This window comes from Micromys minutus (genome assembly GCF_963924665.1).
Source record: "Micromys minutus genome assembly, chromosome: 9".
Taxonomy (NCBI): domain Eukaryota; kingdom Metazoa; phylum Chordata; class Mammalia; order Rodentia; family Muridae; genus Micromys; species Micromys minutus.
This window is the reverse complement of record NC_137978.1, coordinates 50931978-50946697: the sequence shown is the minus strand read 5'-3', so window position 1 is coordinate 50946697 and position 14720 is coordinate 50931978. Positions and strand designations below refer to the sequence as shown.

General features: G+C 51.6%; 1 protein-coding gene across 8 annotated transcripts in view; it reads right to left on the bottom strand.

The window, feature by feature from the left end:
• Positions 1–14720, bottom strand: part of HSPG2 (heparan sulfate proteoglycan 2) — a 94622-nt gene that overhangs the window by 58751 nt on the left and 21151 nt on the right. For all 8 annotated transcript variants that reach the window (XM_080921417.1, XM_080921418.1, XM_080921420.1 and 5 more), the window contains exons 2-3: positions 5030–5165; positions 3912–3956 (exon numbers count right to left, since the gene is read on the bottom strand). In XM_080921417.1, coding sequence (XP_080777543.1) covers positions 3912–3956; positions 5030–5165 — 181 coding nt within the window. The remainder of the gene's footprint in view (positions 1–3911; positions 3957–5029; positions 5166–14720) is intronic.

The following is a 14720-nucleotide window of genomic DNA, read 5'->3' as shown; positions in this document are numbered from 1 at the left end:
GTCAAATAAACTCATGTCATTCTGCTGTGAATATAACATACGACTACTGTTTCCGTCAGTACCGGATGCATACGACACAGATTCTAGCCACCGGAGTATGGTTTGGCTGGAATTTGGGTTTCATGTCTCCCAAAGGCCCAGAAGTTGTCAGCTTGGTTCCCAGCTTGCAGCGCTATCGGAAGGCAGCAAACGTTTTAGCAAGTGTTTTTATTCAACTAAAGCCATATCTCCAGCCTCTGGTTGTTTTGTTGTTGGGACGTGGAGCCTAATGGATGGATGTTCGGTCACTGGGGGTCTAGCTGTACAAGAGAGCCCTTCTTACGTCTCCTCTCTCTCTGCTTCTCAGACACTAGTAGGTGAACCAGACTCGTCTGCTAAACTCGGAAACTCTAGAAACTGTGACCCAAAGCAAATCTCTCTTCCTTCTTCGCTGACTACCTCTAGGGCCACATCACAGTGACAGAGAGCTGGGCGGCACAATGTCCTTGAGTTCAAAGTGTGGACAATGAGTCAGACATCTGTATGTATGCCCTCATGTGCACACACACATATACATGCACACAGCACCTGGCAAACACACACGCATCTAGAAGATTCCAAATTCATCTATACAATATACCTATGTTACACAGAGGACGGTGTGTACACACATAAATTCCCAGTTATTCTGTGTGTGAGTGTGACGTATATGCATACGCGCAAGCAGGTACACATGTCTATGAGCACGTATAGGCCAGAAGAAGACATGGAGGGAGTGTCTTGCTCTGTCAGTCAGCCCTCCTCCTTTGAGCTGGGGTCTGTCACTGAATCTGAAGCTGGGTTGGCAGCTTGCAAGCCCTGGAGATCCTGACTCTGTGCCTATCACAGTTGGGGCTACAGGGCCTGGGAGCCATGACAGCCTTTAAATATGAATTCTGGGGGTTTAAACTCACGGTCTCATGCGTAGGCAGTAAGTGTTCTTTTGTGTTGTTTTGTTTTCGAGACAGGGTCTCATATGTAGCCCTGGCTATCCTAGAACTTACTATGCAGACCAAGCTGGTCTCAAACTCAGAGATCCAGCTGCCTTTGCTTCCCGAGTGCTGGGATTAAAGGTGTGCGCTACCACGCCCAGCTCAGCAAGTGCTTTTATTCAGTAGAACCATTTCCCCAGCCTGTTTGTCATTGTCAGATTCTGGGCTAGTCTTGATATATAGCCAAGATTGACTAGGACTCTTTCCTTTTCTTCTCCCAGCAGGGGGAGGAGGGATAGGGTCTCATTTTGCCCAGAATAAGATCGAATTCAATATGTATCCAAGGATGAGCAAACTTCCGATGCTCCTGCTGCTACCTCAAAAATCCGGGGATCAAAGGCACATGTCACCACGCTCAGCCTGCCAATTTCAGCACAGGTTATAAATATCAGGTTACTAAGAGTCCCCAAGTAATCTGAAGTGTGTGCACAGTGCTCAGAACACTCCCCAGCATGTCTGAAGGTAGAGCAGCTCACTAGTTTAGGACCCTACTGTTGGAGCAGAATGTCCCCTCCCTCCCACTGGCAGTGGCCCGTGACATTTCTGAGCTCTAATGTTGCATCTATAATCTGAGGCCAACAGTGACCATCCCAAGGGCTGTTGTGAGGATCTACACGGTACCTGGAGAACAACGAGGGAGTGTGGTTGACAATAGCTATTAACCCAGAACTCCCGGACAAGCCCTAGGAAGAGCCCTAGATCAGAAACACATTCAGGTAAGAAACAGTATGAATGGTCTCCTGTGTGTCGGGTGGTGTTCCAGGGCAGGGGTACATCAATGGGTTCATCAAATGGAAGCTCCCATCCCCAGGGAGAGCATCTTTTAGTTGGGGGAACAGGAAATAAACCAAATGGGTAAGAGTGTGTGGACTATAGGAAATTGGGGGTGGGGTGAAAGCCTGCTAGGGTTGGGGGAGAGTATAGTTTTCTATGGGAGTTGAAGGAAAATGGTGTGCCACAGACAGCATCTGTGAAAAGACACCGTATGCAGGAGAACGGACAAGTGCCAAGGCCCCGAGACCAAAGCAGATGTGTGACATCTAGTCAAGATGTATTCTGACATGGAGGTTGGGTGGTGTCTTCTACTTTGCTATCTTTTGGGACTAGAGGTGCACAGCCCCCAAACCAGGGTGTTCTCTCTCTCTATGGCTCTACGGCTCGGACTAAGGGTCCTCGGGGTCCTGGGCCAGGTGCAGGAGTGGACCCTACACTATGAGGGCATGCTTGTGTCTGCTTTGAACCACAGCCAATGGTGGCGCTGGGCTCCTGGGTGCTGAGTAGGTGGAGCTTGTGGGTGGAGTGTAAGGTTGTGAGTTCCACCACAGAGGCTTCTTGTGTGCAAGCACAGAAGCCCATTGAGAGCCCCCACCCCGGCCCCTGGCCTCAGCCCACAGCCAAGTTCGGGTAAGGAGGCCAGGCCTCTGCCCAGGAATGTGCCCACTCCTGAGGAGAGTGTCAGAGTGCCACAAAGCCCCTTTCTACCAGGGCCTGGGAAGGGCTGGAGTCCTTCAGCCTGACCCCTCTCCTTGTCCCAAAGCAGAGGCAAAGCAGGGCAAGCACCCTGAGTGGGTAGGCAGCCAGTGCCGAGGCCCCACCCAGACTCAGATTGCTGGATCTGTGAGGCTGCCTGGGGGAGGGAAAAAGGGGGGTGCTCTGGGTATATGCTCTGACCAGACCTCCCCCACCTCACCTCCTGACCCTAGTGAAAGCATTCACTGAGATCAGAGGAGGAGAGGAGGAAGATTAAGCTGCTCTGAATCCTAGTAAGTGGGAGGCATGCACCCCTAACCTCTAGTGGGCACCCCAGCTCCAAACATCCATTCCTGCTCAGCAGAGTCCTCATGACTGGGCTGAGTCTCCAGGTTTCGATCCCTTAAATGGGCAGCAAAAGAGCTGCTCCCAACTCCAGAGCCTGGCTGCATCCCGGGCACCACCAATAGAGGAAGGACAGCAAGGTCCCAGCACCATGTTTTAATCTGGAGCCCTGCTGAGGAGGCCCAGGGACTGGCCTGGATTTGTCTGTTCAGAGAGAGCCACCTCTGGCCTCCTGTGTGACTCTTGGCTATGGTGGGCTAGACAGAGGACCACACAGAGAGAGAAGACTGAATGTCAAGGATGAGCTGGGAGGAAGGTCTGCAGAACAGCGTGACAGACAAGCAGGAAGAGCAGAGCTTGCAAAGGAGACAGAGAACCAGAGACATCGGGGAAGGGACACACAGAAAACAGAGTGCCGATAGCGGAGAAATGACTAGGCAGCGGCAAAGATGGGGAGGTAGAGGGAGAGGGAAGAGACAGTGGTAGAGCCAAGGACTCAAGCAGAGAGTGAACAGAAGTTACCACAGGGATAGAGAAACAGGCAGTCTCCAGAGCAGGACCCCAGCTGAGGGGAAAGGCTGACAGAAAGCATAGGAGAGGAGAGGCAGAGCCAGGGGGGTCTGTGAAGGGCGTGGTCCAGATGAAGCTAGAAGCAGCTGAAAAGCTACAGGTTTGCCAGTCTGCAAGGGACATCTCAGGGGCTGGGTTCTAGAGTCAAGTCAAGGGAACAACCCAAGCATGGCCCTATTAGAGTCAGGGCAACCATTCTTATCTGCACAGGAAGGGCATCTGTCCTGAGCGAGCCCGTATGATAACACACACACCAAGACCTTGGGCATCAGAATACAGACCTGGGCCTTCCAGATGGGACTAAGCCCAGCTACTGGCCATACCTCAAGGGCAGCCAGCTGTGCAGGGTTGAGGCTGGAAGGTTCAGGCCCATCAACACTAACTAGTTCATCAGTTCACACAACTGCCATTCAGCAGGAAGGAGACTATCACCACAGGGCCCTTGAGTCTTCTGCCAAGAGATGAGGCCTCTGCAAACCAACAGAACCTGCTCTGGGGATCCCCTCAGCAACTTACCCATCTGGAAGTCCCCGCTAATCTGGTCTCCACTGCCGAGGCCATCTGCAAGAAAAAGGGAGACTTAACTCAGCATCTGTAAATACTCACTGAGAACCAACATGGTATCAGGCATTGTTGTAAGCTCCTGGCCCGGTGGTGAAGGGTCATTAGAACACAGAACAGTTTACCTTACCTACATCCCATGCCTAGTTAGTTTGGGGGTCTCACTCATAGTATATGGTCTGAGGTCCCAAGTTCCAGGGACCATCTGTCAGTGGGTGGGGCAGAGGAGCCCGGTCAGCCTGACCTCCAAATGGGGACAATAAGGAGAGATAAGTGCCCCCTACTATAAACTATCAACACTTCCCCTTTGGTCCTGCTGGTCCCAGGGAGTGGTGGCCAGCCTAGGGTCAGAGAGATGGGCTGATCCTGGGGGCATGAGGCCAGGGACACAGGACATACACACCCACATCTTTTTTTGTTTGTTTCTTCTAGTGTGTATGTTTGTGAGCACATGAGGCCCTAGCTTGTTCCGTCTACAATGCCGGCTCTCAAGATTGGACTGAGTTCATGAGACTTGGCAGCAAGCACCTTTACCTCCTGACCATTTCACCAACCCTAGCCTATTTTGTGCGTGTGCTGTTCTTAAAATAAAATTTATTTATTTGTTTATTTATTTATTTTATGCATATGAGTACACTGCTGCTCTCCTCGGACACACCAGAAGAGGGTATCGGGTCCCATTACAGATGGTCGTGAGCCACTATCTGGGTGCTGGGAATTGAACTCAGGACCTCTGGAAGAATAGTCAATGCTCTTAACCACTGAGCCATCTCTCCAACCCCTATGTGTATTGTTCTTTTGTGTGTTTTGTTGTTGTTGTTGTTGCTGTTGTTAAGACAAGGTCTCATTTATGACAGGCTGGCCTCGAACTCATATATAATGGAGGCTAGCCTTGAACCCCTGATCCTCTTTCCTCCACCTCCCAAGTTCAGGAATTAAGTAGGTGTATACCACCACACTCAATTTATGGGCCGTCTCTTGAGGTCCTACCTGGGGTGAGTTTCATAAAACTTTCTGCAGCCAGGGCTGTTCCTGGAAACCTTCCATCCCTAGTAGGGGGACAAATGGCTTACCTCCTGATGCATCATCAGCCAGCAGGTCCTCATCGTCAGAGAGATATGAGTAGGTCCAGCCATACCTGCCCACTGTGACAGTCTCTGTGTCCTCAGGGAGGGAAAGGCCATCATAGGCCCTTAACCCGTGCGTCACCTATGGGAGATGACAACCCACCGGTCACCCTCTCCAGTTAACTGCCAAACCCTAGAGCCCTCTCATTTCAGAAGGGACCCAACATTCCATCTCAATAGCCCCCCATAGTTGTTAGATTCACTACTACAGCTAAGAGAATCAGGAGGAGTCACTTTTTGTGACTCAGCTACCCAAAGATCTGCCAACCCCTTGGAGGCCTCAGAGCCCGATGTGCAGATTCTCAAGGACTCTCTGAATAAAGCAAAGAGCAAAGGAAAGGTCATTTGAAAAAAGGTGGCTTCGCTGTCTTTGGAGAATTCGAGGGACATCCAATACATGAGAGTAAGCAAGGGGACAAAGGTAGATATTAGGTAACCTGGAGAGACATGAGCGGGTAGAGGAGTGGCTGGTTTAAGTGTGGAGGGGACATGGGCAGAAGTGAGAGAATTAATGTAGGCTTCTGAGACAGTTCCTCTCTCCTCAGGCTCGTGGTCTTCGACACCGGGTCTGGTGTCCAAGCCTGGCTGCAGGCAGCACATTCCACCGCTCAGAACATGTAAAGCCCTGCAGCTAAATGCTTGGGTCTAAATGGAGGCAAGACAGACATCAACTCCCTGAGACCTCAGGCTCATGCTAAGCTCAAGTGCATCTGAGGCATCTGTCCTGGGAAAGCAAGGGGGAGGTGCGGGCAGCGGCACAGCACAAGGCTAGGCAAGAGGTCCAGGCACCTATGACCCAAGCTTTTCTAAGAACTGGCTGTGGGCAATGAGCGCCTGCATCCGCTTGGACAATATCTAGATGTTTTCAAAGGCGTTGTCCAGGTAACTAAGAGGAAAACACCCAGGGAGCCCAAAGGCTTGGGAGGCCCCAGGCACAGGAATTCGGTCGGTATTCAGTGACCCCAGAACAGTCCAGAATCCCTGGTGAAAGGGCTTCAGGCACTGACAGGGTTCGGTGGTGTCTGGACAGAGAGACACAGTTCCCGGTGAAAACCCCAGTTCAATCCAGTCCAGGTCTCCCGTGCCTAATGCTACCTGGCTTTCTGCCACAATGTCCTTCCTTGTCTGGTTTCTGGATCTAACTCTTGTTAAACTTTGCATCTATGTCACCCCTCTAACCGCCCAATGACAAAGGGGGCACATTCAGCCTGGTGTATTGGCTCACACCTATAATCCCTTATTATAGGAAACACTTAGGGTTGGGGCAGGAGAATCCGTTTAAGGTCAACCTTGGCTGCATAGCAAAGTGGAGGTCAGTGTGGATTACCTAAGACCTTGTTTCAAACACCCCCCTCCCACACACACACACTCACACTCTTATGAACAAACTGCTGGTCTTTCCTTTATTGTGTGTGGCATCCTCTTCTACCCTATGTTCCCATAAGTAGACACAAGATTCCTGGTCCATCTTATCTGCTGCCAAGCGATCCACACGGGAGCTGAGGCTCATTCTAACTGCCAGGCACAGCCATCATCTGTGAGTGAGTATGTGTGTGTGTGCTCGCATGCGCGTGTATGCACGTGTGTGTGCACACATGTCCAGGACTGAGCACCACTTGATCACTTAGTGTGTGCCTGACTGGTGACCCTAGGAGAAGAGCTACACTGCCCTCACCCAAAACCCTGGTATCTGCCTGATCCTCATAGTCAAAGAGCCATGTTACCATCTGATCCTTCTCTCTCGACCACTTAAGGGCTCATTCCTGTCCGCAGTGGTAGCTAAAGGTTTGCAGACTATGTCCCTGTGCATGCAGGTATATGTCCTCAGAATCTCCAGGACTGGTAGCCAAACATGGTGGGACATGCCTATAATACCAGGCACTCAAGAGGCAGAAGCAAGAAGGTCATGAGTTCAAGGCCAGCAGGGGCCTTATCGAGGCCTTGCCTCAAAAACACAAAGGGTCTTGACTAGGTATGTCTTAGTGGTTCGATGATAGAGCATTTGTCTCCCTCAATGTGCAAGGCCCTGGATTTGGTTCCAAGTACCACCATCACCAAAACACAAAAGCAGAACCACCCCTCAGGGATGGTGAAAAACAGATTACTGGCTCCTTCTCAGAACCCCAGAGGCAGCTTCTCCTCCCAGGCTTGACAAAGCTGTACATACACAGGAGATTCTGAGAGGCACACTTAAGAACAAGAAGGGCTAGAGAGGTAGCTCAGTGGTTAAGAGCACTGACTGCTCTTCCAGAGGTCCTGAGTTCAAATCCCAGCAATCACATGGTGGCTCACAACCATGTGTAATGAGATCTGATGTCCTCTTCTGGTGTGTCTGAAGACAGCTACAGTGTACTTACATAATAAATAAATCTTAAAAAAAAAAAAAAATAAGAAAAAGCTCTGCTTCCTTCCCTGCCTGGGTGGAGACCTTCACTGACACAGAGGATTAAGAGACTAGAGTTGGGTCAGGGGCACTGATGAGGGGCACAGGGGCTTTGAGAAAGGGCATCCTTGGGTTCTTTCCAGGTAGGAAAGTCAGTGTTACGCTCGCACCCTCCCAATGCCTGTTCAAGCAAGGATACAGGGGTTAAGCACGAGGTGCAGATTCCTGGCACCGCTTAGACGCTGCTGTCTGGAAAGGAAACTCTTGCTGCTAAGCAAGATCCAGGGCTTCTTGTAGGGAGGAAGGGGGTGGGGGGAGCAGCCTGAAACCGGACAGGAAATAGCAAAGTAAGACTCAACAAGAAAAAAAAACGGCCAGGAACACACATCTGCAGGAAGGCCGAGGGTACAGGACACTGAGTCACAAGTCCCGCAGCCCTAGACACCCAGGTTGACAGAGTCAGATGTTTTCCCCAGCTTCCTCTCCAGTAACAGAGTATACAGAGACATCCAGAGCCCTCAGGGAGAGAGAGGCAAAGCAGCCAGAGGCAGAGACTTCATTTGCAAAAAGCTGTCCATGCAAAGGCAGCTGTGTTTCTCATCTGGGAGGGAAAATGGAGCCAGAGGGAAAGAGGCTCTGGAAAGAGCAAAGTAGGGCTGGGCACCTGATGGTAGAAGGTTCTGAGAGCTGGCCAGCCTAGCCTTTCCTTGGGACAGTCAAGGATGGGCAGAGCCAGCACTGGCTCACAGAGTGATCTGGCTGCAGGTGCTGAAAGGAGGGAACAGGGCAGAGAAAGATAAAATTTACCCTGGTAGTCTGACTCCTAAACCTAAGGTCTCACTAGTGAGTGCTAAGGACCCTGGGAGTCCCCTTAGAGCCTCTTTCAACATAATGCACATCATCCAGGAAACCACTGTTCACAAAGACCCTCTGAGGTCATTGGGTAGTGGTGTGTGGCTCTTCTACACAGACCTTGCCTAGATCACCATGGGGCTGACCTGTGCTTCAAGCTCTTCCTTAACTAGGCAAAGTCGAAGCACTGGGCTAGACCTCACAGAGGCTGCAAGGCCAAACAGAATAGCAGTACCAAATGCCTAGGGCTACCCAAACTCTAACCGTCCCCTGAATGACCCAAGGGGATGCTGGGCTGGCAGCAGCCTGGGCAAGTGTGTCCCCTAAGTCTTAAGGAGGGCCTTGATTAGTTCCAAGGTCAGAGGCAGAAATAGAACCCAGGCTTCCTGCCCTGTAGCCTGTCTCCGGCCATGCGGGAGCCCTGCTTCCTCCCAGAGGAATGGGAGTACTCAGGCAGGGCTGGAGGAGGGAGATCTGAGCCAGCAAGGAAGGAGCCAAGCTGAGAGGGGGATTTTCCAGACCTGTAGGTTGCTGGGGGAAGGGGAGTGACTGACTCAGGCAGGCCAAGGCCAAAGTCTGCTTCTAACATTTGGAGAGTAACTCCTTGAGGCAAGGATATAGGCAGGGTGGTCCCTAGTGACAGCAATGCTCTGAGCCCAAGCAGGTGGTCGAACGAGAGCTTCTGGGAGGCTGCAGCAGTCTCAAGCCCTGGGTGTGTGTCCAGGTTTTCCCAATGAGGACAAGGGACATACAGAGATCAGTCTAGATTAAATGCCTATAGAGGTCCAGAGGGACAAGGAAAGAGGGGACAGAAAGCAGGCCATCCTCTGCAGCATCCCTGATGCTTTGGAGGGAGTCAAGGCTGGCTAGGATGCTCACAGAGTGGAGAGACAGGTAAGGCATAGAAACCAGACAAGTCCTGGAACATGGGGACACGGGTACACACAGGACAGAGCATACTGGGCTTCTGCAGTGTTGAGTGTAAACCTTTCAAAGGTTATACCATAGATTGCTTCTAAGACTGCTCAGATCAAAGCTGCTGACCCACCAGAACACAATGAGAGAACGGTAAGAGCCAGAGGGGCTAAGGCTGACCCAGTGGAAAAGATGCTTGCTGATCAAACAGGAGGACCTGAGTTCAAATCCTACACACACACACACACACACACTCACAAAGATCCAGACTTCACGAAGGGTCTCTCCACACACTATGTAGAGTAACCATTCACCCTTGCAGCAATCCTATTGGTCTGATGTCACCTACAAAAAGGGAAAATCCAAGAGTTCCTTCATCTGTTCCTAGATTCAGGGTCCCACTGTGTAGCTCGGGCTGGCCCAGACCCTCCTGCCCCAGCCTCCCAAGGGCTGGGATCATAAGCATGTTCAGCCATGCCTTGGGCTTTGCTTTGGGGCGTGGTGGGGTCTTTTTTTTTTTGTTGTTGTTGTTGCTTTGTTTTTGTTTGAGTCAAGGTTTCCCAGACTGGCCTCAAACTCACTATGCAGACAGGAATGACCCAGGATTCACGATCCTCCTGCCTCCAGTCCCACAACGTTGGAATTACAGGAATAAGAACACTATGCCCAGTATGTTTTTGCTTTTTTTTTTGTCTTTGAACCCTGGCTGGTCTAGAACTCACTATGTAGACCAGGCTGGTATCAGACTTCAGGTTTCCTTGTCTCCACCTCTCAAGTACTGAGTCTTAAAGCTTGAGACACTGAAACCAGCGGAACTACAAGATTTTGGCGGCAATGTTCATGTGTTTGATTGTGGGGCCCGGCCCCAGGTCCCACGAAAGATGTCACCTCACAGCTGGCAAGTACTCTGTGTCTCCTATCTCAAACTTAAAAGTTCTGGATTCCAAACTACATCTCAGGAGCTTCCATCCTGCCTCTGGAAAATTAATTCCGTTTCACAGACGAGGACACAGAGGTTCAGAGAGGACGGTGTATACCTATGATCAGGCAGGTGAGTACCTACTGTTAAGCGCTGTGGACAGCTCAGTAAGTGTGGAATTGGGTACCACACAGGGAGGGGTCAGAGGGGAAGTGAGGGCGGGGCGTAGCTAAGGCCCGGTGCTAGCGGAAGGTGTGAGCTCCCTGCCTGGGCTCACCTGCTGGTTTGGGATGAAGGAGGCCAATTAAGTCACAGAGCCTAGGTTGAGGGTGAGCCACAGAGCAGGGTTTCTACTCCAGCGACCGGCCAGTTCGGAGGCTAATTGAGGGTGGGGAGTGAGAGGGGGGTTCTCCAGAGACATTCTTCACATGCCTTGGGTGGCCAGCTCCCAGACTCTGTATTCAGGGCCCAGGTCTGGAACTGAGCCCCATCCACCCCCACAGCTGGCCAGGAAGTTCTGAGCCCCGCCCCCTCCAAGCAGTCCCCAGGGTAGCTATGGCTGCCCAGGGCAAGACTCCAGGTATCTGGGGCTGAAGTGAGCTCACCTCATCAGAATCCAGAGACAGTGGGGGTAGGTCTGACCACTTGCCTCCTCCCATGGTCCACAGGGCCACGGCCCCAAACCTCAGCCCCTCTGCCATGATTCAGGTTCCTAAGAAGACCCCCCCATACACAAATACCACTTCCCCTGCTCCAGCTCAGACCATAGGGACAGGGCCAAGACGCCCCCTCCCCCGCTGCCCAGTGTCCTGTCGAGGGCAACAGACGGCTGAGGGGAAAGGAATCTGTCAGGGCAGCAGTTTGCAGTGCAAACTGCCAGGGGCGGGTGAGCTGAATACAAAGGCCCAGAGGCCTTTAATCCCCTGGCAGTCTGAGAGGGCCCCGGGCCGGAAAAGAGGTGGCTGTGCCTTCTCTGGCAGACCCATGTGCCCGTGCCGCTCGGGAGGAATGCCAGCTTCTCACACTTGGGCCCTCAAGGCGGCAGTAGGACCTCTGCCAGCCACTCAGCTGGGAAGAATCCACTCCCCCAAAGGAGGACAAGGTTTGACAGAGTGCCACGGTGAACGGACCACGGGGTGCTGACCGCACAGAGCACTTAAATCCATATCAAGTAGTGGAAACTGCAACTCACATGTTAGGAAACTAGGCACAGAGAGGTAAAGTAACCTACCTGACAAGGGCGCGCAGCTAATGGGAACTATGTTTGAAAATAAGGTCTCAAGGCTTACCTGCTCTTACTAGCTCAGTAACAGGGGCCAGGACACCCCTGCTTGACCCCTGACACCCACTCCCCCAGGCCTGGGATCTGGAAAGGCTGCATTCCAGCCAGGGCACTATAGGGAGCACCAACCAGGGAGCACCAGGGAGCACTAAGAGAAATCAGGCTCGTGGCAAAAGCCCAGGATGCAGGAAGTTGGAGCTGGAAACTTTTCAGTGTAGCTTTGAACAGCATCCACAGCCTGCTGCTTTTCTTTTGAGCAGCTTCAGGGGATCCCCCTCATCTGTACACAAGGTCCACACCAGCCCACTTCAGCTATTTTGTATGCCAGGAAGCTGGTGACTTATTGCTACTTTGCTTTGTTTTCTTTTCTTATCCAATTATTTTACTTTTATTTATTCTTTTTTTTTTTTTTTTTTTGAGACAGTTTTACTATAAACCCCTGGCCAGTCTGAGACTGTAGAGCCCAGGCTGGACTAAATTCCTGAAGGGAATCCTCCTGTCTCAGCCTTCGGGATACTGAGATTACAAGTGCACTATGCCTGGCAGGCAAGTGGAGCCTGGAGAAGTGAGGACTCTGCAGCTGGGTCGCGTCCCCCTAGGAGGCCTCGAGGTGCCCGACGCCTCAGCACTCCCTCATAGAGCTGGTATCTAGGCCCATTTGCTTCCGACTAGACAAGACAGGAGAAAACATGAGACCCCTGGATCTCGGGAGTCTCGGAAGTGAGGCAGGGAGAGCCAGACACCTTGAATTCAGACCACCATGCCATGATGGGTGGCCCTGGTTTGCCCAACTGTTGAGAGAGGCACCAGCCAGGCCTGCCGGTTAAGACTGAGTTCAAATCACCTGGAATGCCACTTCCTGAGTTCTGTTCTGCTCGGCCCACGTAGAGAGGTGAAGCAAGCCAGGTGTGACACGTAAGCCTGCAATCTCAAAACCAGGGAGACAAAGGCCACCCACCCAGTGATGATCACACAGTGTGACAAGGAAAGTGATGCAGATGGACAGAGGCTGGGGGTACACAGAGAGGTCCCCTCACTTAGCAAGAGGGTAGAGGAAACTGGTCTTGAGAAGTTTGGCCCAGTGAAGTGGAACTGAAGGGTATGCTCGGGTTCAGAGGCGCTTGGGGAGGGCCTGTGGCATGTGGAGGAGTGGGAGGAGGCACAAAGGGGACGGGCGTGAAGGCCACCAGGGCTTTCCCACATCCAAGTGCTTGGACTTCAGTTGTGCTGTGAACTCTGAAGGCTCCTACTCTCCACAGACCCTACACTTCCTGCAAGCTCTTAAAACCATCCCAAGAACAGGCCTCTCCTGGAGGCTGGAGTGCTCCCTGCAGCTCCAGGGAGCACACAGGAATCCCTCTGGGAAGTGCTCCCACCTCACCCTCAGGTCAGGTATGGTGAGAACAGGCTTTCAGGCACAGCTGCCTTGGAGAAAGGTCCCTGGGGGCAGAACACTCTCTGCCAAAGCACAGCTGGTGCCAACCGCCTGCAGGTTCACGTGCCTCCTCTTGTTCGCAGCCTGCCTTACATCTCAGGTTCGCTGGCTCCTGGCAGCCCCGCTGCTGTGGGGCACTGGTCTGCCTGTAGGATCCTGAGGACAGTCCCACTCGGCCCGGCCTGTCCACACCTGCAGATTTCTCTGAGGAGGCTGGGGTTTGCTCCCCATGCGTCTACTGAAACAAGACACCAGTAACAAGAATGTCTACTCCCTGAACCTATTGCCTCAGGCCTTTCTGTTGCCTTCAACCCACCAAAGGGTGAGAAGAAAGACCCTCACTGTGGTCACCAGTGAGTAGACAGAGGGATGGACACACACACACACACACACACACTTGCCAACCTCCTGTTTCATTCTTTCTTTCAGCTACATTGCCTTCTCCAGACTATCCAAAAACGCCTAGCCTCTTCCTACCCCAGGGCCTTGGCACTTGCTGTGTTCTCTTCTTTGGTCTCTGTACCCACACATCCCATCAGCCAGTCCTCTCTTCCCCCAGTTTATGCTCAAATTGTGTTCAGGTCACACTCCAGATCTGGAACCTATGCTAACTCCCTCTCACTCCCTCCCCATCCTCCTGGCTCTCACTGGCTACTCCATTCTGTTGGCACATTTATTCGTCCATCCTCCTCTCCACTAGAAGGTTCTACCAAGGCAAGGCCTCTGCCCCTGTGCCCTGTAGCTAGCTGTTTCCCCAGCTCTCTGTCCATGGCAGGTGCTTACCATAGTTGTTAAATTCAAGAATGGACAGGGGTGGGGTATGCTGCAGAGATGGCTCAATGGTTAGTGCTGCAGAGATGGCTCAGTGGTTAGTGCTGCAGAGACTGCTCAGGGGTTAAGAGTGGCATTTTGCTTTTTCACAGGGCCTTAGTGTGGGTCCCAACACCCACACTGGACTATAACTCCGGCTTAGGGATTAGAACCCTCTGCAGACACTTTCACCCGGGTTCCTGTACTCATATGCACATACCCACATGCATGTGATTAAATTAATTTAAAAAATCATCTTAGAAATAAAATTTTGGGGGCTGGAGAGATGGCTCAGTGGTTAAGAGCACTGACTGCTCTTCCAGAGGTCCTGAGTTCAATTCCCAACAGCCACATGGCAGCTCACAACCATCTGTAACTCCTGTTACAGGGTATCTGACACCCTTACATAGACATACATGCAGTTAAAACAACAATGTACATAAATAAAAAATAAATTTAAAAAAATAAAATCTTTAATCTAGTTTTTATTTTATGTACATGTATATATGTATGTATATATGTGTGTGTGTGTATGTATGTGTGTGTGTGTGTGTGTGTATGTATGTATGTATGTATGTATGTGTGAGTACCTGCCATGTTCAGTATGGAAACTCGGGAAGGCCAAAAGAGAATGTTGGATCCCCTGAGCTAGAGGTGATTACAGGGTCATCTCAGTACAAACTCCAAATTAAAAAAAAAAAGTTGGGGGGATTTACCAGCAAAGAAACTGAGGTTCTGAGAACCACCTTGCCCATAGTGACAGAGTTGTAAGACCTGAGACTTGAACCCAGGACACCTAGGCACAAGCCTAGAAGGAACTCTACCTCACCTAGTGGCTACTTCCTGGCATCTCTTTGCCCCTTTTTTCTGGGCTTTCCTGCTAGATGCCCACCTCTGGGGGATGGGCAGTGATCAACCTCTGAAGCGTGTCTCAAGGAGGAGGTAGAGGGCTCAGAGGTGACCAGAACTAGCTCGCCAGCTCCAGGGCTTTGCTCAAGACAGCTAGGGAACCTAGGGAGTCAGGCTCTGTGACATTTTCAT